This window comes from Rousettus aegyptiacus, unplaced genomic scaffold (genome assembly GCF_014176215.1).
Source record: "Rousettus aegyptiacus isolate mRouAeg1 unplaced genomic scaffold, mRouAeg1.p scaffold_m13_p_1, whole genome shotgun sequence".
In the NCBI taxonomy this organism is placed as follows: domain Eukaryota; kingdom Metazoa; phylum Chordata; class Mammalia; order Chiroptera; family Pteropodidae; genus Rousettus; species Rousettus aegyptiacus.
Genome location: NW_023416284.1, coordinates 99,871,478 through 99,895,923, shown reverse-complemented (window position 1 = coordinate 99,895,923; position 24,446 = coordinate 99,871,478). Strand labels below are relative to the sequence as shown.

Here is a 24,446-nt window from a genome sequence, read left to right as displayed (position 1 = left end):
AGTTTTGGAAAAGTTGGCTAGAGAGATGGAGTGGGTGTGGCTGTTATGTCCAATGGAGACTGCAAGAAAAATTAGTACAGGGGCTCCATCCCTGTGGGGGTGTCTGTAGGAAGATGCTCTACACGGCTTAGAGACTCCTTTCATATTTTTGAACTTAAAGATGGTGAGATATTGATTTGAAGGTTTAGGAGGCGTTCCTAATCTCCCTTTTGTCCTGCGCAAACAAGAAACCATTTCCTGTCCTTGCCTTGTGCTGGTGTCTCTGAGCCATTAGCCTGGAGGCTAGTCCTCTTCTACTCACTCCCCCTACATAACTCTCTCGGTCTGTTCTCTGGGTTTGGGCAGTTGACAATTAGCCTGTGGTCAAGAACAGATTTGATCCGGGGTACAGAAGTGGGAACAGGGGTAGGGGATACATTTACAGGGTCGGAGGTGTTCCCAGTCCAGGGAGTGCCTCCCAGTAACAGTCACAGAAAGAAGTGCGGTGGGAAAGACAGACTTGACAGAGGGTTGGATGGGGGTTAGAGTGGGTAGGATGATACTTAGATAGGCACGAGTCGATCCTGAAAGGCTGCGGATGGCAATGCGGAGAGAAAGAAGCGGAGGGCGCGGAGCAGAGGAGTAGACAGATGAAGCAGGTGATAGAGGATTTACTAGCGGAGGAGGCGTGGGCTGGTGACAGAAAGAGGGCGGGGAAGGGCACTGTGCCCTGAATGTGCGTGGGATACATATGAGAAGCGTGATGGGGAGCGGACTTGTGAGAGCAAAGGTGGGGCAGGGGGTGAGGGGCGCAGGTCAGCAAAGAAGGGATGAGAGATGAGAGAATAATAGGGCTGCGCACATCCAGCCGGCACTTTACAGTCTGCTCCCATTTAGACTCCCATAATACCCTCCTTTCGATGAAGAAAGCAAGGTTCGGAGAGGTTGGGTGATAGCGGAAGGTGGGGGCCCAAGGGAAAGCGAGGCCGCGGAGGAAGGGGCGAGCGTCGCCTCGAGGTGTGGGCTGTGTGCGTCTAGCCGGTGAGTGGTGGACGCGGGCGGGTTGGGGGCGGGCCGACAGAAGCCCAGGGTGGGGAGGGGGAGGCGGGCTCCACTGGCGCACACCGCCCCTGGCAGGCGGCGTGAGCGCGCGGGAGGAGCCGCCGCTGCCACCGCCGCCGCCGCAGCTCGGGGTCGACTTGAGCCCCAGTTTCCCGAGCTCTGGGCTCGCATGGCAGCCGCCTGGGCGCCCAGCCCTGAGGCCCTCTAGGGGTGGCCCCGTGCTCCGGCTTGGCCCCGCGGCGGAGCCCGTCGGATCCCGGCGCGCCGCCTCCCAGCCCGAGGTGAGGACTGCGAGGGCAGGGGCGTGCAGAGCGAGCGGCGCTCGGGGCCCCCAGGCCTGGCGCCGCGGCCGAACCGTACTCGGTCGAGATGGGAAGGGGACGTGGGAGAAAGTCCTGGTCGGAGTCGGGGATGGGATCGGAGACTTCGCTGCCAGGAACCAGCCCCCGTCACCCTTCCGTGCTCAAGACCAATCCTCGGCGCTGTCCCCATCCCCGCGACAACTCGGTTCTGCTGCGTTCCCCGCCCCGGCCCTTTCTGCGCCCTGACCTCGCTCCGCGCTGCTCATCCTTCTCCTTCTTCGTACAGAGCCAGCTGCCGGATCCTATTCCCCAGTACCCTTGTTGGCCCAATCCTTCCCCACCCCCGCCCTCCCGCTGTCCCCACCCCCTCTGTCTGCAAGCCCCTCTCCCTCTCGGCTTCTGTCACTCGGAACCGGAATCCGTGCCGCTATCTTCGCGTCCGGACTCCTCCCAGCCTGTGCTGTCCCACAGGTGTCCGCACGTCCGGCCATCCATCCATCCGTTCCTCCTGGGGCCGGCGCTGACCATGCCCAGCGGCTGCCGCTGCCTACATCTCTTGTGCCTTTTGTGCATTCTGGGGGCATCCGTTCAGCCTGCCCGAGGTGAGCGCACCCCGGGCTCAAGTCGTGCGGCCCTCTCCTGAGAGGGCTGTTCCTCGCTTGCACGTTGACCTCTGCCGGCCAGAGACGGCACTGCAGCCACTCGGACCCGTGGGGTTGGTGGGACCCAAGTCGTCCCTTTGGAACTGGACGTCCTGCCCCGTCCCAGAGTTGAGCCCAATCAATGACTGGGGCCCCGCATCCTCCCCAGAGCCCCACATCTCAGGGAGCCCAACCTGGACCCCAGGCTCACCCCTCCCACATCAATCTCTTGCAGCTGATGACTGCAGCTCCCACTGTGACCTGGCTCACGGCTGCTGTGCGCCTGATGGCTCCTGCAGGTACCTCTCCCGAGCACGTGCTCTTTAACCCTTTGCTCCCCATTTCTCAGCCCTTCATACCACAACAAGGCCAAGCCTCAGGGCAGGGTATCCAGGGGTTTAGGACCCTACCGTTCCCTCCCCGTCCCCTCAGAGCACAGGGGCAGATTAGCCAGCCTGTCCCAACCTGCAGACCCCTTTGCCTTGCCTTTTTCCCCCTGTCTCCCCATTTCTTTACCCTCCTAAATCTGATCCAGAAATTCTGAAATATTCCTCCTCAAGATACCAGGAGAAAGACTTGAAGCTTGAGAGCATTTTGAAATTGAGAATCTTGATGAAAGGGAGAAATATAGGAATGATAATAAAGAGAATGGTTCAGCCTGGAAAAGAAAGGCTGCAGGGTTGCTGGAGAGAAGCTCTTAAGAAAGAGGATCTTTCCTGATAAATCTGAGTAATTGACTGGGGTGAAGGTTGGTGAAATTCTGTAGCAGGAGAAAAATATGTCGGATGGACATAAGCAAAGGAGCTGACGGGAAGCTGCTGGAAGGGCTGGTGGTGTTTCGGACTCTCCATCTTTGGAGGGTTTTTAAAAAATAGGTTTGGCCTTTGCCCTGGAATCAGGGTGGGAAGATAGTCTGGATGACCCTTCAAAGTTGCTTTTTTTTTTAAAAAAAAATGCTTCTGAGCTCCTCAGACAAGAGTGATATTGGGGGCATTTACAGACATCCCTGCCAGGTATATCTCCAATTAATAGATGATAAAACTGTGGCTCATAAAGGTTAGACAAAGTGCAGAACAAGTACTTGAATGTTGATGTCTGATGGTCTGATTCCATATTTGTGGCCTATGATCTTGTACAGACCACACCTATCTGGGATAGGCCTGCTTCCCTTTAGGGACTGTCATATGTTCTCTTGTTTTCTAAAAGCTTTGGTTTTGCTGCCTCCATTTCTTCACATTGCCCTACCCAGAGCCCTGACCCTGAGCTTCTCCCCATCAGGTGTGACCCAGGCTGGGAGGGACTGCACTGTGAGCGCTGTGTGAGGATGCCTGGCTGCCAGCACGGTTCCTGCCACCAACCCTGGCAGTGCATCTGTCACAGTGGCTGGGCTGGCAAGTTCTGTGACAAAGGTATGGGAGTAAAGAGGGTAGCCGTTAGTCTGGGGAACCGCCGTGTCTTGGGAGAACATCCATCTGTATTTATTGAGTACCTGTTGTGTCCAGCTCAAACCCTCAAATACATAGTATTTCATCAGTTTAGATTTTATACCTATCTGCTGTCTGAATTAGCCCTCAACATAACCCCAAGAGGTAGGCAAGGCAGCTGCCAAAAACAGTACTCATTTTACATAAGAAGAAACTGAGACCCATTGACAAGATATAACTTGCCCAAATTCACTCTGAGACAGACTGACATTGCCAGTGATAGGAGCCTCCTGACTCCAAATTCGGTGTTGTTTCCTCCCACTACACAATACCAGCCTGGGTTTGCAGTATGAGCAACACCCACAGAGCCTTGGGTGGGGCCTGGGCAGGCCTGGATGCTAGATGTAAGGCGCTCTCTCAGAGCCTTCCCTGTCTCCTCTCCAGATGAGTACATCTGTACCACACAGTCCCCCTGCCAGAACGGAGGCCAGTGCGTGTATGATGGGGGTGGCAAGTACCACTGTGTGTGCCTACCAGGCTTCCATGGGCAGGACTGCGAGCGCAAGAGGGGACCCTGTGAGCAGGCAGGGTGAGTGCTGGCCCCTTGGGGTGAGTTTGAAGTTAGATGAAGTGGTGAAGGAGGAGGCAGGACTGTTGAGGGTGGTGGTGGTAAAGTATTAGGACTGAGGGTCAGAAAACCCACATGTGGGCAACAAAGGGTAAAACCCCAGCCTGCTGAAGTGTCTCAAGTTCAGGGTTTCTCAGCTTTTTTATACCACCTGAACCATTTCTTCAACAAAAACCTACAGATCAACATGTGACTGCTCTGGCTGTGCAGCAGAGAGGGCCGGGTATGGGGAAGTTGGGGACCTAGGACTCCCTTCATTCTCTGAAGCTGCACTCAGTCCCTAAGGTTGTTCCAAACAGCAGCCTTATGCTTCATGGTGTGCATGAGGAAATGGGCAGCAGGGTTGGACTTGTCCTCATTCTTGCCCCAGGCTTGAGAGCCTGACAGGATAATAGTATACTTTACTTGTCCTTTGGGCCAGGCCCCAAGCTAACTGCATGACATTGGATTATCTCATTTAATCCTCACAATTTGGGAAGCTGGGTACTCCTTGAGTTCCCATTTTTAAAATCAGGCATCTGAGGCTCTGAGAGTGGCTCAAGGTGATAGCTAGAAGGGGGATGGGGCGGCAGTGGTCAGGATGCTGACCTGGGTTACCCTACAGGTATGATTCAGTATCAATGCCCTCTCCCACCTCCAACCCAGCTCCCCATGCCGGAATGGTGGGCTGTGCCAGGATGACCAGGGCTTTGCCCTCAACTTCACATGCCGCTGCTTGGCGGGCTTTGTGGGAGCCCGCTGTGAGGTGAATGTAGACGACTGTCTGATGCGGCCTTGTGCTAACGGTGCCACATGCCTGGACGGCATAAATCGCTTCTCCTGCCTCTGCCCTGAGGGCTTTGCTGGACGCTTCTGCACCATCAACCTGGATGACTGTGCCAGCCGCCCATGCCAGAGAGGGGCCCGCTGTCGGGACCGTGTCCATGACTTCGACTGTCTCTGCCCCAGTGGCTATGGCGGCAAGACTTGTGAGCTAGTCTTACCAGTCGCAGAACCCACCACCACAGCAGACATCTCCCTGGGGCTCACGTCGGCTGTGATGGTACCAGCCACAGGGCCTGTCCCCCACAGTGCGGGGGCAGGTCTGCTGCGCATCTCAGTGAAGGAGGTGGTGCGGAGGCAAGAGGCCGGGCTAGGTGAGACTAGCCTAGTGGCTATGGTGGTTTTTGGGGCCCTCACTGCCGCCCTGGTCCTGTCCACAGTGTTGTTGACCCTGAGGGCCTGGCGCCGTGGTATCTGTCCCCCTGGACCCTGTTGCTACCCTGCACCACACTATGTCCCAGCATGCCAGGACCAGGAGTGTCAGGTTAGCATGCTGCCTGCAGGGCTCCCCTTGCCACCTGACTTGCCCCCTGAGCCTGGAAAGACCACAGCACTGTGATGGAAGTGGGGGCTTTCCTGCCCCCTCCTTTACCTCCTTTGCCCCTCAGACTAGAGTAGTCCTTTATTGCTACCCCTAAGCAGCCTCACACCAGAAATATTATTTTTTTAATACACAGAATGTAAGATGGGAATTTTATCCAATAAAACTATGAAAGTGTAAGTGGGCTTCTTTGCCAGAGAAACCTTCCTGGAGTCACAGATGTAAGAGGGCCAGAGCAGAAGCCTGGTTCTGGGGAAACCTTGGAACTCTGCCTTAAGAGTGGTTCCCAAAGAGGAACCCAGGGCACCTTTTCCCCTCTGGGGAAGCGCAGGCTGAGGTAGGGCCATGGAAAAGAATGTAAACAAGCAGCCAGCTCTGCAGCCGCCCAGCAGACCCTGGAGGGCCCTCAGGAGGAGGAGTGGGCTCCTTGCTGGCTGCTCTGCAGCAGCTGCTGGAATAGCGAGTGGGGCTGGTTGCGCAAGGTGGCAGGGGAGTCCAGTTCCACGACCCTCCCTGCTTGCAGTACCAGCACTCGATCCGAGTTCAGGATGGTGTTGAGCCTGTGGAGAGCAGGGGGTCAGTGGGAATGAGGGACAACGCCTTAAAGCAGAAAGCTGACCTGCATTCTCTCCTCTCCTGCCCTGGGCTGCACAGGTGTGCCTGCAGGCTTTATCCGTGGCTCTGTGCTGGGGGTTGGGGGTGGCAGGTTCTCTAAGACAATGTGCTATGAGAATGAGGAACTGAGGTTCATGGGGGCTTGAAACCTTTAGGAGCCTGACCCCTGGGAGCCCTGACACCAAAGGCCCTGATTAGAGTCCCATGCTGGATTCTTGCACACCTGTGGGCAATGGTCAGCACTGTCTTGTTGGCAAAGCGTTTACAGATGGTCTGCTGGAGCAGTTGGTCTGTCTTCTGGTCCACACTTGCTGTGGCCTCATCAATACAAAGGATCTGGAACACGTGGAAAGGGTGGGAAGAAAGAGGGAGAAGAGGGTTAGCCTTGGCTCCTGCCAAGCACTAGCCCCCACCTCCTGGCTGGCCTGGCCCAGCCCAGCCCACAGCTCCCTACCTCCAGCTCTAAAAGGAAAACTAGGTCCCCTGAGACCTCTCCCCAACTCACTTCTTCACCCCTAACATGCCCCTGCCTTCTTCCTTGCCCTAATGTCTCTTCCTCTCACCTTACCTTGGCATCTGTGAGAAGTGCCCTGGCCAGACACAGCAGCTGCCTCTGCCCCAGCGATAAGCTCCGGCCGCCCTCGCCTAGTTCACCATCCAGACCACCTGCAAGGCACATCTTCACCCCCGGGTCCCAGGCCTCTCCCTGCTCCCTCCTCTTCCACCCTGCAGGGTAGGGCCCAGTACACTCACCCATGGATATGATCACCTCGCTCAGGTGGCATTGCTCCAGGGCCTGCCAGAGGGCCCTATCCTCAAACAGGCCCTGGGGGTCTAGGTTTTCCCTAACGGTTCCACTGAACAAAAAGGGCTCCTGGGGGATGATAGACAGCTGGGATCTGGGGAACAAGATGAAGACAGGACATGGGGTCTAGGCTGGAGATGTGGCCACTTCTTCTCCCAGCACAGATTTTAGCTATAAGTTTAGCAAAGCCAGGAATGTTTGGGGAGACAACCTGAACATAACTCTCACTCTGCTGCCCAGTTAGCAAGCCATGTTCCTAGAACAGTGCTGATGCTCTGGGGAATACTAGAGAAGCCAAAGGCCTAGACTCCATCCTTAAGGAGCTTACCTCTCACTGAGGCACAAAATACAGAGAGCAAGAGTGGGCTGTGTGGCACTGACTCCAGCAATCACTGGGACAGCAGTGGTGGCAAGGAATGAGCGGAGTGTGGATAGGCAGGGGATACTTCAAGGTCAGAGGGCCTGGAATTGGGTCCTGAGGAGCCATATGGTGGAGTTAAAACGTAAGGCCACCACAGGTCATAGAGAATATAGGAAGGGAGGGGCCAGGGCCTAGGATCAGTAATGGGTTTTAGAATAGAGCTTTCCTTCCTTTTCCATGTCATGGAACACAGCAAAAATGATACTAGGCTAACCTGGGGGTGGTGGGGGGAGAAGTTCAGCCCCATATGTGGCCGCTTGTGCCAGGGGCAACTCGCCCAGGTCTTGAGCTGTCCTGAGCACCACATGCCAAGCCTGAGGCTAAGTGGATGAGTATCTCAGGTGCAGCACCAGGGAGGTTCTGATTCAGGATGCAGTGACCGGGGCTCTAGAGTATAGGGCGTAAGCTGGAAAGGTGGACTTGGGTTAGACTGAAGACCTTGAGACCATAGCTGTGACCCTGGACCTGAGAGCACTAGGAGCTCGCTATCCTCACCTGCTTGTCCTGTCCTCCGTTTCACTTATAATCAGCCCTGTCTGTCCTGAGTTCATGTAAAGTCTTCCTGGCTGGGCCTTCCTCTAAGTGCCAGTAGTCTGGGTCCCCTCTTCTCCCTCCCCCAGACCTGAGCTCGGCCAGCTCCAGCTGGCTGGTGTCCACTCCATCCAGCAGCACACGCCCCGAACTGGGCTCCAGGAGCCGGAAGAGGACCAACAACAGGGAGGACTTGCCGGAGCCTGTGCGGCCCACGATGCCCAACTTTTCTCCAGGCTGCACGCAGAAGGTCACCCCATCCAGGGCATTTGGCAGCCCTGGCCGGTACACCAACACCACATCCTGGAACTCAATGCTCCCTTGCGTCAGCCAGCCAGTGCCTAGCTGGTGGGATTCATGGGTGGGAGATGGAGGGAGATGGGTAAGATGGGGGAGAAATAGGGAGGAGAAGGGAAGGTTGGAGAGTGGAAGGAGGGGGATAATGAGAAATGGATGGCATGGGGAAAGGAGGGCAAATGAAGGAGAGGCAGGGAAAATGGACACAAAGATGAGGGGCACAGTTAAGAATGGGGAATGCATGTGAGAACATTAGAGGAGTTGAGAAAAATGGCGAGGAGTGAAAGGAAAGAACTTGGAGAGAGACTGGGGCCGTAAGAGGGTCCTACAGGATTCCAGCAGCCAGGCCTGGGGCTGGGATGCAGGCCTACCTGTGACTGCTGGCCTTGGGGCTCCTGGGGCAGGTCACAGGAGTACTCTTCCAGCCGCTCCACGCTCACCAGCATGGTCTCTGTCTGCGTGAAGCTGCTCACCAGGCCTGAGAGCAGGCCTGTCAGGGACAGGGCATAGGACAGTGACAGGCCCACCAGTCCTAGGGGGAGAGGAACACCAGTCACTAGGGGAGGCTTGTACATTGGGATGTGTATGGGGAGAAATGAGGCAGAATGGGAGAATCCCAAGCTATGTGGACCATGGGCATTTAAAGGAGGCCAGCGGAAATGCAGGAAGATGCCAGCGCCAGACCAGAATCACAAAAGGCTAAGATGTAAAGCAATGGAGTGGGCCTGGAGAGGCTGTGAGGGATGACAGGTGGACCTGGAAGAGTGCTGGGGATGGGGCTGAGCAGGCAAGGGGCAAGATCTGAAGACTCATTCTAGTCCCAGATCCACCAACCCTTGGGCAAGTTAGTCCTTGAGACTCAGTTTCCTCAACTCTAAAATGGGGGTGGGGAGCAGGAGAATTACAACACATCCTCATAGGGAACCTGGGTGGGAGGTGAAATGTTTGGGGTACAGTGCAGGGAGAGGTCTTGGGTAAGGGGTGGGAATCACATACTTCTGAGGTAAGAGTAAGGGGACCTGGGGTGGTACCTGGATTAGCGAGGCCCTGCTGGTGCTGCACCAAGGCAATGCCTGCGATGGCACTGACCACTGCAGCCCCCATGAGCTGTAGCCGAATGTCCAGCCACTGCATGGTGGCACTGGAAGCAAACTGGCACCTCTGGTTTAGCTCTAGGAGTCTCTGGTTCTCCTCTTCAAACCTGGGGGAGGCCAGGAGGAAAACAAGGCCATCCCACTGTTGCACTGACCCACCCAGACTCCTTCCGCATAGAATACCTCCTTCTCAGAGCTCATCTACACACCCACGGGCCTCACGTCAGGGTACTAACGTGTTCCTTCATAGGGGTCTGCTCTGCCTCCCTATCCCTTTTTTCTTTCTTCTTTCCCCTACTGCCCTCACCCCCCTTGCTTTCTCAGGAATCCTAAAAACCCCCTCCCCAGCATGCCTTTCTTCTCAGAGGTCCCTCTTCTCCCCTCTCCCCAGGCTCTGGTTGAGACACAGAGTCCACACACCTGTCAGCGGCCCCAGCAGCCCGGAGCACGGGGAGGCCAGCCAAGGTGTCGGCAAGGTGGGTGTAGAGTGGAGACAGGGTGAGGCTACCCAGGCGCCGCAGCTCCCTTGAGGAGGCCCTGTAGTGGCGCTGCACACGGTAGTAGATGATACTCAAAGGTGGCAGCAGCAGCAGCAGCCAGGGCAGACCAGAGGCCAGCACAGCCAGGAGGCCCAGCAGGCCTGCTGCATTGGCTAGGAGGATGTTGAGTATGAAGGGCAGGCTGTCATCAGTACAGGCCACGTCAGAAGAGAAGCGGTTTAGGATCCGGCCCGTGGGCGTGGAGTTGAAGAAAGTCACTGGTGCCTGAGAGAAGGGGTGTGGTTGGGCAAGAACAGGGCTTGGCAGAAAAGGGGTTGGGAGCAACCCTGGGGGGAGATAAGGTGGGGAGGAAGGCCCAAGATAGAGAACAGGAAGGGACTAAAGTGTCCCCAGAATTTGGGGGCAGAGAGGAGGGGCAGGCGGGGCTTGGAGGAAGAATATCCCAGAGTGTGAAAGATAGAGACTCTCTGTCCCTCTGGTCAGTAGTGATCATGAGAGGCCATGCTGGCCATTCCTATACCTCTGTACTAGACATGCCTATGACCCTCTCAAGGGCAGGGAGCTAATATCTCTCTAGAAGATGGGGCCTTCAGGCCAGTGAATGAGATTTAAGAGACTCGGTCTCTTAAAGACCCCTGTTCCCTACTTCAGAATGGAGACAGTAATGGAATCATACCTCACGGACTGTAAGGATTAAAGGCCATATATATAGCAGTTAGGTGCTTAGCAGTCTGCCTGGCATGGAGTATGTGCTCAGTGACTGCTAGCTATTTGGACTACTATTGCGAGGTACAGTTTCAAAAACAGCCCCCTTTCCCTTTCTCCATCTTCCCTGTCCCCCAACTCTCTGCCTTTACTTGGGGAACAGTCCTATCTTGAGGCAGGAAACTTAAAGGGACTTTCTGAAGTACTTCCTAATGCCAGCTTATAAGAAATTAATTCCTTGACAGCCTGTAGATGTCCTCTCCTTGACTCCTGGAGGAGAGACAGAAGAGTAGGCAGCTGCTCCCTGATAGTCAATGGAGAGACACACATAGTAGTGGGTTCACAGCCTGGATCTCCATGGAACTAGCTTTGTCCAGGTCACTTACACAATCGGAGTCTCATTTTCTGGGGATAACAGTACCTACCTATGGATTATTATGAGGCCCAAATAAGATAACAGACAAGAAAGGGCTTTGTAACAATGACAACAACATTAATAATAATTGCTAACTGAACACTTAGTATGTGCCAGGCACCATCCTAAGCACTAATTAATTTTATCCTCATAATAAGTCTATGGAGTAAGCAACAGACTAGAAGTATACACAGCAACAAGGATGGATCTTAGAAACAGTCCTAAACATTATAAGAAACGGAATGTCATTTATAAAAATGTGTGTACACAAAACACAGGCATTTTGCCAAAAAAAAAAAAAAGGTCCAAATTAAACGTACTTAGAATGGTTGCTTATCAAGGAAAGGAGGGAAAATGGAGAAAGGGTATACAGATACAGGAGGATGGATAAAAAAGTAAAACAAAAAAGGGGCCTCACATACATTAAGGGGTGGTTAACTCAGCCTTCTGCTCTTGAAGTCCAAAACGAAAGTGACTCTGAGGAAAATTCTCTTCCCGCCATGTTACAGATGAGAAAGCTATAAGCTTAAGTAATTGGGTTTGAACCCAGGAAGCCTCTGCTCTTGGCCTTTCCAGGTCTCAGGTTGTCAAGTGCTGCACTCATATGTGAGAGGCTATCTTCTTCTGAGGACTAGGCAGTAGGATGGGGTCCCTGATGGAGCCCAGGTATTGGGAGGGCTCCCCCATGCCACCCATCCTCCCATCCCCTCACCATGAGAACTCGACATAGCAGGCGGCGATGCAGGGTGGCAGCTGCTTGGAGGGTGCCTGCTGCAAAGAGCACTGCCCGGAGAAGGGTGCAGAGGGAGTTGACACCAGCAATGGTCGCATACACGGTGAGATAGAAACGGATGTCTGAGGAGCCATTGGGGGCAGCTTTGGGCAGCGGAAACACTGAGGTGCTGCGTGGTGGGGAGGGGGCTGTGGGTAACCAAAAGTAGGGCCAGTCGGGGGTCCCTTCCCTTCCTCCATGCCACCTCACCCCAACCTCCAGAGACACAGCCCCGGGAACACAGTCCCCCACAGCTCTCACTCCCTGCCCAGCAACCACTCTGAGAGCACCAGGCCTGCTCCCAGCCCCAGTCACTCACTAGATACTTCCGGGGGAGAAGAGAAGCAGCTGGGCAGAGAGGAACCCAGCAGAGTACAGGGTGGTGGGAGCTGGCGCCTCCTGGGAACTATTCTTGGTTTCTTTCAGCTGAGAGATCCAGTGTGAGAGCCACCAATCAGCAGCATTCCTTGTGGCTGCATGGAGATGGGAAGGAAAAAGTTGAGAGAGAGACCTCCTTTTTTCTGTTCCTCTGCCCTCGACTCTAGTTTTACCCTTCTTTACCCTGCTGGTCCTCCCCACCTTGCAACTGTCCAATATCCCTCCTGGTGTGCACTTCTTTCCTGGGCCCATCACCCTTCAACTCTGGGGAGAGCTTGATCTCAAATTTGCAGAATGGGGCAGATCAGAAGATGGCCACAGAGTGCATCTATTTGGCCTCTTGGACTCTCTCAGAATTGGGGGCAGGCCTCTTGTCCCAGCTGTCCCGTATTTATGGCGAGTCTCTGGGCTTTGTAAAGATTAGTACAAGGTGGTGGATATGGTGGGGACTTAGCAGACAGGGCTGTGGGTGGGATAAGGGACTTCAGGGTTTACTCCCACCTTGCATGAGGAGCAGAGAGAAGAGGATGGCTAGGGCCAGGCCCTGGCCCATGGCCTTCCAGTATGCTCGATACACGTGGAAGGCCACAGCGCCTTCCTTCTTGCTTTCTTCCTGCAACAGGCGGCCAGATGTGCTCTCCTCTGCCTCTACTCCCTCCTTTGTTTTCTCTGGGTTCCGTCCTGACTGGGCTGTGGCTAGGAGGATCAAGGTCAGAGGGGACTGAGTTTGCAGGATGACAGTTAAAAATATCAGTGTTTCAGAGGGGCAGGCAAGGTCTGTAGAAAACAGTGTGGCAGTGAAAGGCAAGCCCCTTCCTCTTGGGCCCTACCTGAGTCAGACTCTTGTCCATCCTCAGCCCAGACTTTGGGGGCAGTTTGTACTAATGGCAGGATCTCAGACGGAGGCCCTGGAAAGTAACAGGGAAGATTAGAAGGAGGCTAATCTGGAAATACACCAGGTTTTCCTAAATATGTGCGCCAATCCACCCCCCTATTCTCTTTGGGCCTCCTCTCTGGATCTGCAGACTCCAAGCAAGACCATTCCTCTGTGTCTCTAGTTCTATTGGCACAGACGGAAATGTTCCCCCCAGGAGAGTCACAGCCACCTGCAAGCACTCTGTCCAGAGTCACCTCTCATTACTACCAAGCTTTTTCCTCATGCCTCACAAAATTCCTAATTCTCTGGTGGAGCCTCATCTCCTCTTATTTCTCTCCCAGTGAACTTGCAGATGGTCATGTCCTTCTGAATAATAATCCTTCAGTTGTTTTTTTAAATAAAGACTATTCTAAAACTGACTGCTTTCTCTTCTCCAAGGATATCAAACTGTTCTCAGAGATCCTGGGCCTCGAAGTTCCCAAAGCACCCAGTAAATAGGCCCAAATCCCAAATCCACTGGCATTTCACCTCACACAGGTTTTGTGAAGGCAGGACAGGAGCTCCCATTAGACCAAAGGACGGCTGGGCCCAGGCCACACATGGAGGGGCTGGCAGAGTCTGCACTTAATAATCTGTCTGTCTCCCAGCCCCTGTCACACCTGGGTGTATATGGTCCCTCACTTGGCTGTGCTCCTTCCCTGGTGGCCCACATTACCGGCCTGGACGAGGCACCCAGCTTCCATCAGCAACACCAAGTCAGCCTTCTCCAGGTACTCAGTGCGGTGGGTGCAGAGCAGCCTTGTGGTATGGCTCAGCATTCCCAGGATGCACCTATGCAGCAAGTGGTTGGCTACATCTGCATCCACAGCCGCCAGAGGGTCATCAAGGAGATAGAGCTCCTTTTCCTAGGGAGAGGTGGGGGCATCACTAGCACCAAGTCTCAGGTACTCTGGCCAGAACCCACACCTCTCCTAGGATGTGATCTCGAGGCAGTCAGAGAAGATGGTTCAGAAGAACTCTGGGTGCTACTCCTACAGTGGTAGAGAAGGAGGGAGCACCTAAGGGTGGACTTCCCTCCAGTCATGCAAGACCAGTACCCCAGAGCCAGTACTCAGCCTTGCTGGGTCCCAGTGCCTCAAGCCACATAATGTTTTTTAAAGGGCTTTTAATTCTGCCTTGAATCTGCAAAAGGTTGGTGGGATAGCTGAGGGACCGATACCTCAAGAGCATGAAGAGGGAGGGGGAAAACTGGATGCTGATAAGAATATCCCCATCCCAGTCCTCTCAGCAAAGCTCCCAAGGCTCTGGACTCCCCCACCTTTAACTTACCTGGTAGACAGCACGAGCAAGGGCAATCCGGGCCCGCTGTCCCCCGCTGAGCGTCACACCCTTCTCCCCCACCTCTGTCTGGTCTCCAGCAGGAAGGATCTGATAGGACAGGTCCCCCAGTAATGGTCAACGAGCTTCCCAATACCTTCTACCCCATTTCCTATCCCTTTGTAGGAAAGAGAGCCAGTGACCTTGAAAAGACTGGACTTGAATTTTGGGCAAACAAGCCAGAAGGGATAATCTATAATTCCAATAACAACTGGCATGTTTGAACACTTACTATTTGCTTAGCACTTCACAGGCATCATCACATTTGATCCTGTCAACTTATGAAGATGGTATTATTTCCTTTTCACAGATGAGATCTAAGCTTGGACAGCGTCATTACCTTGCCCAAGGTTGTTCCACAGCTAGTAAGGGACAGGACACAAACATAGGTACCCTGCCTTTTTAAGAAACAAGGATGATGATGGGGAAATTTGATGTGAAAGCTTCCATAGATTTATGGAAAAGGAATGTACCCTGAGCCTTCCTGCGGCCTTAGGAGTGATTTCCTTAGCTAAGGGGTCCCCATACCAGAATAAACACCGGTGGTCCATCAGATGGCTAATTCCCTTGAGAGAAAAGCTTTCCTATTCATCACGTTTCTTAGTGCCTAGAAAAGTTCCCAGCACCTGGCAGACATTTGAGAAATGCTTGATGTAGAAACAAATGATAAATGGACATAGGATGCCCAATGGTAAAAGTCAAAGGTCCTCCTTTCCAGATAAGTGCCATATTTACCTAGACAGGGTAGTGGTGATGACAGTACTTCGGAGGACATGAGGTTGGGTGGGGAAGTCGTGGGAGAAATCTGTAATCTCACTCCCCTAAATTTAGCACTTTGGCTATGAGGGATCTAATGGGTTCGCCAGGCTTCTGTAGAGTAACCTTGACTCAGGTCTTCCCAGTGGGAGGTGGGGAAAGGCCTCTTGAATCAGAACCACTAGCCAGACCTACAGAGAGCTAAGCCTCATATGGAACCCTCCCCTAGCCCCAGAGGCCTCAGGGTTCCTCTAGCTTGTGTGTGGAATATCCAGTCACCACAACTTTCGGTGCTATGCAGAACAGGGAACCGAGCAGCTGGACATTCTGGGAGGATCAAAGCCTGACAACTGGTCCTAGGTAAATGATGTCTGAGTGGAAGCAAGCCCTTCCCAGAGTAGCAAGTGTCTGATAGTGGCCAAGAGGTTTCAGGGATAGGCACTCACACTGAGGTCGTCATTGAGGGCGCAGGCCTCTAGCACTTCCTGGTACAGCTGGGCATCAAATGTCTTCCCAAAGAGAATGTTGTCTCGGATAGTGGCAAACTGGATCCAGGGTTCCTGGGTGGCTAGGCCAAAGCCTTTGGACAGCCCCCACACTGCCACCTGCCCACGCAGCCTGCAGAAAGCCAGGCCAGCAGCATGGGAGCTAGATCCAGACTGAGTCCCTCCATGCCCAGCCCCTACCTCCCAGAAGCCTTTCCAGACTGCTATCTTCTACACTGCTGTCTTCGTGTTACATGGCTCTCTGGATTGGCAGCCACTAAGGTGGAGCAGTCCTAAATGAGGCTGTAGGCTCATTCCAGACTGGGAAGGGAAGAAATTGCTCTTTAGCTGCAGCCAAGCAGCTATCATATCTAGCTGTGTTTAGAAACTCTGAAGAGAGTGTGGCCATCACTCTGCAGTCATGAATTCTCATCGTAAAATAAGAAGGCCCTCCTTCACACCTCAGCTCCTCTCTGGATCCCTTCGCTGCACAACTACATTTTCTCAAAGAATAGCTGATGCCGGATGTTTCTATATATTTCTTCACTCACTATTATAGAACTTACAACACTCTGGTATGATGATTATAACTCACTTTCTTGACTGTCTTCCCCTTTCCAAATTGAAAACTCCCCCAAGAAATGGACAAGGTCTTCTTCACCTTGGTACCTCTGGCCCCTAAAAAAGGTATCCACCACACAGCAGGGGCTAGGTGTTTGATGAAGGACAGAGCCAAGGGTGGGAGCACTGGAGGGAGGTTGCTTACCTGTGGAGCTCCCCAGTGATGGCAGCGAGCAGCGAACTCTTCCCGCAGCCCACCTTCCCCACGATGCCCACCAGGATACCCTGCAAAAGTCACACAAGTAGGTGTCAGATGTTCCTCTTGAAGCCCTGGGCTGCCAATCATTCCACAGAGGCTTCTCTTTAGGACTCGGTTTGTCTGTAGGGAAATAATTTACCACTGCAGACCAAACAGTGCTGGACTTAGAAAAGTAGGATGTTTTATTCTCCATGCAGAGGAGCTATCAGTTTTACTGTTTATGTGAAGGGCCTCTGGAGAGGAGCAGTATGCCAGAGAATGGTAGGAAAACTGCCCAAGAAGTTTCAAGGAAAGCACTCCATGCTTTGGGGCCTGTATATCGAGCTGGCTAAGTCCACCTGTGGCTAGACTTCTGATATCTCAGGACAAAAGACAGTGCTTTCAGAAGTGCCCATTTCTGTGATTTGCAGTTTAACATTTTCTGTGTTCTATTCATTTCTTAGTAACATAACATTCATGGAGCTATCTCTCTGTTTCTAGAGAAGGATTTTTCCTTCTCTAGAAACGGGAGGGGCTCTTAGAAACTGTCTGTGATCACCCCACCCGACCAGCCAGGGTTAACCCATCTACAAGTGGGCACCAAACAAATCTGAGCCCTTCCCTGGAGATGCTCCCTCTTTCTGGCTGCAGCCAGTTAAATGGGAGGGCTCTCTGCAGTCACGCCTTCTGCTCAATGGAGAGTGGGATCACACAGAGAAAACAAGGCAAATCCGGAGAGCAAAGTGGACAGGAGAGAGCTCTGCAAGTTGAGACCTGGTTCTGGGCTGCTGCTGAGACTGGGCCACGTGCTTGGTTTTGGATTCTGCAATTCATCTCTACATCCCTGTTATACATTCTTGTTTGTGTAAGCTCTCCCCAGTGGGTTTGTATGATGTTAAAAAAAAAAAAAAAAAAAAAGCCCTGACACATTAGTAAAATTCCTTTGAAAAATTCCAGCCTTGTCTTGCCTAAACTGAAAGGATAAACAAAACATACAGCCCAAGCCAGAAATGTGAGCCAAATGTGGAGGCAGTTCAGGCACCACTGGAAAGAATGCTGGGTTGAGCTGTGGGGCAAAGGGTTGGACAGGGGTCAGGGGAGAGTGAAAACTCAGGACTGGGGTGAACAGAGGTCGCTGTCCTGCCTGGAAGGTTCTTTCAAGTGCTTCTTTGAGGATGTATGTCATAGTGTAAGTCACAAGGTGTGATTTCTTTCACCAAGATAGAGGATTATCTACACCATTTGCAAAATCCTTCTCAGAAGAGGCTGTCAGGCCTCTCCCCTAGTCCCCAGCCAGGGGTAAATGCTGGGTAAACTTTGGGGTCTGTTCAGAACTCAACAGCTTGTAGGGGACATGGAGGATCCAGGAGACAAATATGCTTGTCAATCTGGACTGGTGGGTATAAGCTGTCTGAAGACCAGGAAAAGATGTGACTGCTCTCTAAAAGCTGTGTATGGAGGAATGATATTAGGAGATGAGGATTCATCTCTTCCCTGATTAGAGCCAGCTCACCAAAACCGCTCCAGTCCTTCCCTCAGTAATTAGAGCTACAGGGCCATCTAGCTATGATTGGTTCCAAAATTGTTTATCTGTCACTGACTCCCCATCTTCCCTATTAGGCTGGGGACCCTCATAAGTTGTCTGACCAACGAACCTTCTTCACTTCAAGATGACTAATGAAGGTCTCCTGGCTGGTTCCAACTGGGTCCCAAGAGAACAGGGCTTCATGCAGCTCCAAGACTGTAGATGGCTCTGTGGGAGGATCTGAACAGGGAAGAAGCCATTCAACTTGGCCTAATTAACCACCTGCTGGGGGATGGTAAACCAGGGGTATGTCTATGGCTTACCTGTCCCATATCTGCCTGCCCAGGCCTAATTCGGCCTTAGTTAGAGCATCCTCCCCTAGGAAATGGATTGTGCTGCCTCTGGCTCCTGGTAGCATCCATACACAGAGCCCAGGGGACTACAGTTCCCTCCTCACCCTGTGCCACGTTTTGCCCTCTAGCTTCCCATTACCTTGGCTGTAGTAGGCCTTAGGGTTCTGGTTGGGAAGATCGAGGAAACGCTGGATCCGGTCCAGAGACACTTTGGCTTCCAGGAGGCCATTGATCACCCAAGGGAAGTTGTTGAGGGGAAGAATAAGCATGCGTACCAGTGCCAGGGCCGTGAACACCTGCGTAGGGTGGAGGGCAGGGGGGAAGGGAGGTGAAGCATCTAAAGACCTGCTCTATGGGTAGCCTTGTGGACTAGGAAGAACAAGGCAGTAGCAGAACTGAGGGGTTGACTGGATAATCCCTGGATTAGAGGTGGCAAAGATAGACACTCTTAAGAATCACAGAAATCCTGGATGTTCCTCTAGGGATCCAGGTTGCACCTAGCTCACTTTCATGCCTTCTCATAATTTCTAAGTAGCAACATCATCTGACCCTGGCCAGAACCAGCCCTTGGATCATGGATTCCCCCCCCACCCCCGCCCCAAAGGCTATTAGAATGAGAATTAGGGGACCTAAGATGGAGCTTGGGCCTGACTAGAAGCTACAAAGAAAGGAAAAGTGGAAAAAAAGGAATTCCTTCACAGAGGGACGGGTTACATATCCAAGATCCCAGAAAAAGGTCCCTTCAGAGAATTTCCTCTTGCTTGGGAAAAGATAAGGCAGCTGGGGATCCTCCTCCCTCCTTCTCAGCCAGTACCACAGGCCTGAGCCCACCTTTCCACTCCACAGTAGTCATCTTACTGCTCCCTCCTTCCTATGCTTCCCTACTGCAATCCCCTACCCCCACCTCAGTCCTCACCTTGGTAGCAGTGAGCTGGTTCCCCATGAGGACATAGGTGATGAAGATGACGATGGAGATGATAACTGGCAGGGCAGCCCACAGGTACACACAGGCTGCATCCAGGTACTTGATGACCCAGAGACGCCCCAGCTCTTGAGCCCGGCAGGCCTCTACTCGGGCCCCCAGTGCCTGCTCCCACCCGAAGAACTTGATGACCCGAATGCCACTCAGCAGCTCTGTCATGAGCTAAGGATGGAGACAAGAGAGCAGTGTGACGTGGAGACTCTGCTCATGTGACTTTTCTGACCAGTCTTCCCCCGGCTCCTGACAGAGAATGTTGAGTACTGAGTCCCCAGGCACTCTATTTTCTTAGCCGTGGTTTTCTTCCTCACCTCAGCTCTATCTGAAGTCCTGCCCTCAAACCCTTTCAGTCCTGGCTTGCTTCCCTCCCAGTCTCTTACTTCTCCTCCATATGTTCCAGCTGGAAGCAGTTCAGAGCTGAATCCCCTCATCTTCCTAAAGATGAAGTAGTGGAAAGTGCAGAGGGTTACCACACTGGGGCAAAAGCACTTCTTCCATTAGATAAGGGACTAAGGACTACTTTCCAAAACCAGAAGATATGGGATTCAGGGACTGGCCACCAGTCTGGCACATAGCTTGGGTGGTATGGGAACTATTCCCATATGACTATACAGGTATAGGAGGCCATGCCACAGCCCGGGGACAGAGAGGCCATCAGGCTCAGGCAAGATGGAAAAGGGCCAAAGAAACTCCTTGGATCCCAACAGCCTGCATGCCAGGGAGGCATTGGGAGCCATCTGGGGATGGTCCCAGAGACCTAGTCTGTAGTTGTCATGGGTAGAAGAAAAGGCCTCATGCCATAACCAGCTATCAGGGACACCCCGTACCATATTAGCACTCTGAACTCTTCCAGTAAGATGTTAACAAATATGGACCCCTACTCCTGCTATCCCCTCTGTAAGGTACCCACAATCACTGGAGAACCCAGAACTGACTTAGCCAGATGCTCAACACCTAGGGCTGGCCCAGGCAGGAGGGTGACCTACTCCCTTCCCCACAGCTCACTCCTAAGAGGTAGCTGGGGTTCCCCCAGGCCTCTCCACATGCAGCTATGCGATGACCTGTGCCCTAGATGAGGAGGTGGGAGACTTGGGTCCTGGTCCTATTGCTAAAAACTCATTTGGTCCCAGATAGGTTACTTCCTACCTCCTAGGGTTGCTGCTTAGGGCTGCATGAGCTAATACTATAATATTACTAATGGACCACATTTACTTAGGGTTTACTTTGTGATTGGCACTGTACCAAGCATTATCTCATTCAATCCTCAAGCAACCCTATGAGGCAAGCTATCATCCTCATTTTACAAATGAGAAAATGGAGGCCCAAAGAAGTGACTTGTTGGAGATGAAATAGTAAGTGGTAGAGTTGGGTCATGAACCCACATCTTTCTCCAGTCTGAGATTTCTAACTTTTAGATCACACTTACTCCCGCACTGTACATAGGAAGACCTGGGGATGCTGGGTGGGGTCTCTTGATTGCTGGGGGACTTCAAGTAGTCCCTCACCTTAACCCGTGCATCCTTGTACTGTAGCATCTCCTGGTTGCTGGCCATGATGCGGGTGGCAATCACTTTGTTGACAGGTACCAGCAGCAGTGCCAGGATGAGACCACCAACAAAGGCTACACCCACTTGCTGGTGCAGCAGGTAGAGGGTGATGGCCAGCTGCAGGGGCAGACCCCAGGCCTCATGGAAGCTCCCAGAAAAGTTAAGCAACCGCTCAGAGTCAGTGCCTAGTAGGTTCAGGGCCTCCCCAGCAGGAGGGCGTCTGGGGCCCAGCTGTAAAGCCTTTCGGTACAGGATGTTCAGAACAGCCCCTCGTGCCTGAAGTGTCACCTTCCGTACCTCATATCCATACTGATTCTGCAGTACAGCGCCCAGCACAGCCCCTCCAGCTAGACCCAAGGCATACAGCAGACCGTTGCTTAGTGGCTCCTGCCCCTCCTCCAGGAAGCCCACCAGTAGGGACAGCAGCAGGGGCCCAGAGAATCCCAGCATGGTCCCCACCAGCTTCAGCAGTCCAAGTGACAGGTAGCACTGCCCAAAGGCTCCATACAGGACCCTCCACAGCTGGGCCCCTTCCTGCCAATGTGTCTTAATGACACACGCCAGGTAGGCTGGGTGCAGCCTTTGGGGGAGGCGGCAAATGTCCTGGGGCTGCCTGAGTTCTCCACGGGCCCCACGGGCCAGCAATGGTGTCAGCCAGGCATAGGAAAAGCGTGACAGCCAACTCTCCCCATCCTCAGCTACCTCAGGTTCCTGTCCCTCAGACAGGAGGGGCTCCTGGGGCCAGGGTTCCTGAGGCTCCCCAGGGACCGCCCAGCCCAGTCCATAGGCCAAGAGTGCAGCTAGCTGCATGATAAGAAGGCAGAGGCGGGTGAGCGGCCCTGGGAGAAGTGGGGGCAGAAGTGTGCCTCGCTGGCAGTGCCATAGTAGGGTCAGCACTAGGGCTGGGGCTGGCAGGAAGGCAGCCAGAGCCAAGGCCAAGGGCCCCCGGGAGTGGCCATAAGGTGAGTGAGCCAATACCCACAAGGCCAGGGTGTGACTGATCCAGGCCACAGCTGCCACGCCTCCTGCCAGCACCTCTAGCCCTATGGGCCCTGGGCCTGCTCCTGGTGGCAAAGCAACTGGAAGGAGGTCTAGTAGTGGAAAGATGGAGAGCAAGAAGGAGGCTGTGAGTCGAAGTCGCCAGCCAGGACTGCAGGGTAGGTTGTAATCTGGACTCCTGGGGACAATAGGGAAAAGAGAAAAGGAAGCATATTATGACTGACTCAGGGCCCAGACATACCTTTTTCATAGCTCACTTTCCTAGAGGGAATCAACTTCCTGCCCTGTATACCTTTCTTCTAGCCCACTTTACGTTGGAATGTAGGGCCTTTTCTCCTAGGAAGTCTTTCTAGATTAACCTAATCCATTTTTTAATCTATCCGCACCATTTCTGATCATTCTTTTGCCACAAAGATTAACAGTTTTAAGTTAAGGTTGTACCAAACATGAAAGCTCTAATTAGAAAAAAAATCCTACATTTTCATACTGATAACCATTACAGGATGAGTATTCATTTTCACAAAAGTATCTACCTAAAACCCTTAAATTCACCTGAAGCACTATTAGATGAATAAAAATTTGACTTACATACACCTTCTACAATCTGCTACTATAACCTAAATTTTATGACACCTCAGAATATTCTACTCTCTGTCTCTCCAATAGTTGTAAAATGGAATGTGGATCATTCTTGTCACTCCTTTAGCTGAGGAAAAACCTCTTTCTGGTTTTGTCTGTCGTCTTGGCATGCCAAACATCTTCTTAAACAAAAAGGTGATCTGTATGCATTAAAAATCATCACGTATAGGAAAACACGCCTGCAGCAGTAAATGTTAGAATGTCTTAAAAAAAGGACTGAATCTGTTATTCCCTTTGTTGGCAGGGGTGAGTTACTGAAAACATCTAATAGCAAATTAAAATGCCTTAGGTTTCCTTTACAAAGTCCAGCTGATCAGTTATATGGAGGAGTTTATATTGGAATAAAAGTCAAAACCTTTAATAATTCTATTTCCTAAGATGTGTAGACAGAAGAAAGACCATTGGGCTTACCAGTCTCATGACCTTGGGCAGGTCTCTTCCTCTCTATGCATCTCATTTTCCTCATCAGCACGATGAGCAGTGAAGATTCTGGACCTAAAGCCCTGAGGTCCTTTCCTGTCTGGGATTCAGGATCTCTCTAACCCTTTTCAATATTGATAAGTGAACTGAGATAACCATAATTTCTATTGATTACATGATGGTCTCTCTTGCCTTCCCATTAGACTGTGAGTTCCTAAAAGATTGTGTTAATTTTTAATAGATACTCCTCTGAGTAGGCTATGTAGATGTCCTGATTAACCCTCTTTTTTCTTTTGCCTCATTTCTGCATAAGAGATAAAACCGGATTCTTCAAAGCCAAGCAGATCCAAATCGTTTCCCACCCAAGGAAGGGATTCATCAGCCCCCTAATTCATCCTGGATAGGGACATATTCCATCCATCAGACTAGGGACTCCCCAAAATACTTCCTTTTTGCCTTGTCAGAACCAGAGCGAAACTAACTTTAGCCGTATCTAGCCATACAGGAACTAAGCACAAAACCAAGGTGATTTTAGCACCCCACTTTAGAGCTTCAAACTCACGTAGAATTAAAAATTTTGATTTTGCTCTTTTTTTCTACCTACTGCCTTCTCTCCAGCCGAGTACAGATATTTTCCTTAGCCTGGGAACACCAAGGTTTCACAGATGAAAGTGGTATGAAATTGGTCCTACAACCTCAACCCAAATTATCCTTTTCAGCTAAAAATATTGTTCACTAAATTCTGTCTTCAATTCACGACAGTTGTGTTTGGGTATCTGGAAATCTACAAAAGTGATTTCTACTACACACTGGGCTTTTAAAAATGTGCCAGGGACCGCGCAATATCCTTAAACACATTATCTGGTTTAAACTTCCGAACAATGCTATGAGGCTCAGAGAAGAAGGTAACTTGTCCCCAGACAGCCACATTAATGTAAAATGGTAACGCCCAGATTTTATCCTACTTTTGTCCTACTTTAGAGACCTCAAGCACTATTCTAATTATAGTGCCGAACAGATGTGGGTTTCAGGTGAGGAACACATGAACAGATGTCTTGCACTCCGTCTCAACCCACCTAGGGGTGCCCCAGTGGCAGACACTGAGCACGGAGAGGAGCGCGTGGGGCAAGGCGCTAAGCACCAGCTGGGTGAAGCAGTGGCCGGTGGTGTCCTCCTCCCACACCGGGAGCGGCTGCAACGTGCTGGTGCCACACAGCTGGGCCAGGAGCCGCTCCATGGAGGCTTCACCTGCAGGGAAAGCCGAGGGTGGAGGGAGGAGGGAAGGTTCTCTCCAGAAACGGGGAAATCCGTGTCCCCAAGGGCGAAGGTCAGGCAGGGAGCCGGCGCATGGGGGCTGCGTGACTGGAGGAGCTAGCCAGGCAGCAGAGGCGGTGTTAGAGCGCCTCAGCTGACAGCTGGCCTTGCCAACCAACGCGCCCCAGCCGGGTCTCGGGGCCACCAACCCCGCCCTCGTCCCGGAACACCTCCTTGTTTCCGCCCCAAAGCAAGACCCCGCCCATTTTCGGGTTACCTCAACGGGTAGAAAAGGAGGTGGTTTGGCTGCCTGGTGCCGGCGGACTTCTGGGCTGGTCAGTTACGTGGTCTCGGCATTTCTCCCTCCCATGTGCCCCTCCCCCAGAGATCCGGAACTTGTAACTTGAAGAACGGCTTTCCACCGGATCCAGGGAGCCCAGGCTCCGGTGAAGACAGAAGAGCGTGCATGCTGGTTGGGGTGCTGGACACGCTAGTTTAGCTCCC

General features: G+C 52.5%; 2 protein-coding genes across 10 annotated transcripts; one reads left to right on the top strand and one right to left on the bottom strand.

Moving 5' to 3' along the window:
* Nucleotides 1-426: 426 nt before the first annotated feature.
* On the top strand, nt 427-5,584 carry DLK2 (delta like non-canonical Notch ligand 2). 6 transcript variants are annotated; one of them, XM_016128736.2, is made up of 7 exons: nt 565-638; nt 877-1,020; nt 1,815-1,945; nt 2,220-2,283; nt 3,263-3,393; nt 3,853-3,997; nt 4,682-5,584. In XM_016128736.2, exons 3-7 carry the CDS (start codon nt 1,870-1,872, stop codon nt 5,415-5,417), a joined length of 1,152 nt encoding a protein of 383 aa, XP_015984222.1. In that variant the 5' UTR covers nt 565-638; nt 877-1,020; nt 1,815-1,869; the 3' UTR covers nt 5,418-5,584. The 6 variants fall into 6 exon arrangements, with proteins under 6 accessions (XP_036074291.1, XP_015984222.1, XP_015984220.1 ...); XM_016128734.2 differs by having other exon boundaries at nt 616-638; nt 862-1,020; XM_036218398.1 differs by lacking the exon at nt 877-1,020 and having other exon boundaries at nt 427-638; nt 1,630-1,945.
* On the bottom strand, nt 5,512-24,436 carry ABCC10 (ATP binding cassette subfamily C member 10). Of its 4 annotated transcripts, XM_016128731.2 has the most exons (22): nt 24,220-24,435; nt 23,765-23,936; nt 20,589-21,807; nt 19,021-19,248; nt 18,244-18,400; nt 17,882-17,991; nt 16,194-16,273; nt 15,389-15,560; nt 14,139-14,237; nt 13,525-13,714; nt 12,763-12,840; nt 12,434-12,628; nt 11,874-12,027; nt 11,495-11,684; nt 9,583-9,926; nt 9,100-9,269; nt 8,440-8,600; nt 7,863-8,116; nt 6,768-6,913; nt 6,583-6,680; nt 6,238-6,350; nt 5,512-5,959 (listed from the first exon to the last, which is right to left on the bottom strand). In XM_016128731.2, the coding sequence occupies exons 2-22, from the start codon at nt 23,923-23,925 to the stop codon at nt 5,806-5,808; spliced, it is 4,473 nt and encodes a 1,490-aa protein (XP_015984217.2). In that variant the 5' UTR covers nt 23,926-23,936; nt 24,220-24,435; the 3' UTR covers nt 5,512-5,805. The 4 variants fall into 4 exon arrangements, 3 of the variants coding, with proteins under 3 accessions (XP_015984217.2, XP_015984216.2, XP_015984218.2); XM_016128730.2 differs by having other exon boundaries at nt 6,583-6,913; nt 24,220-24,436; XR_001594907.2 differs by lacking the exons at nt 5,512-5,959; nt 6,238-6,350; nt 7,863-8,116 and having other exon boundaries at nt 24,220-24,434.
* Nucleotides 24,437-24,446: the final 10 nt, after the last annotated feature.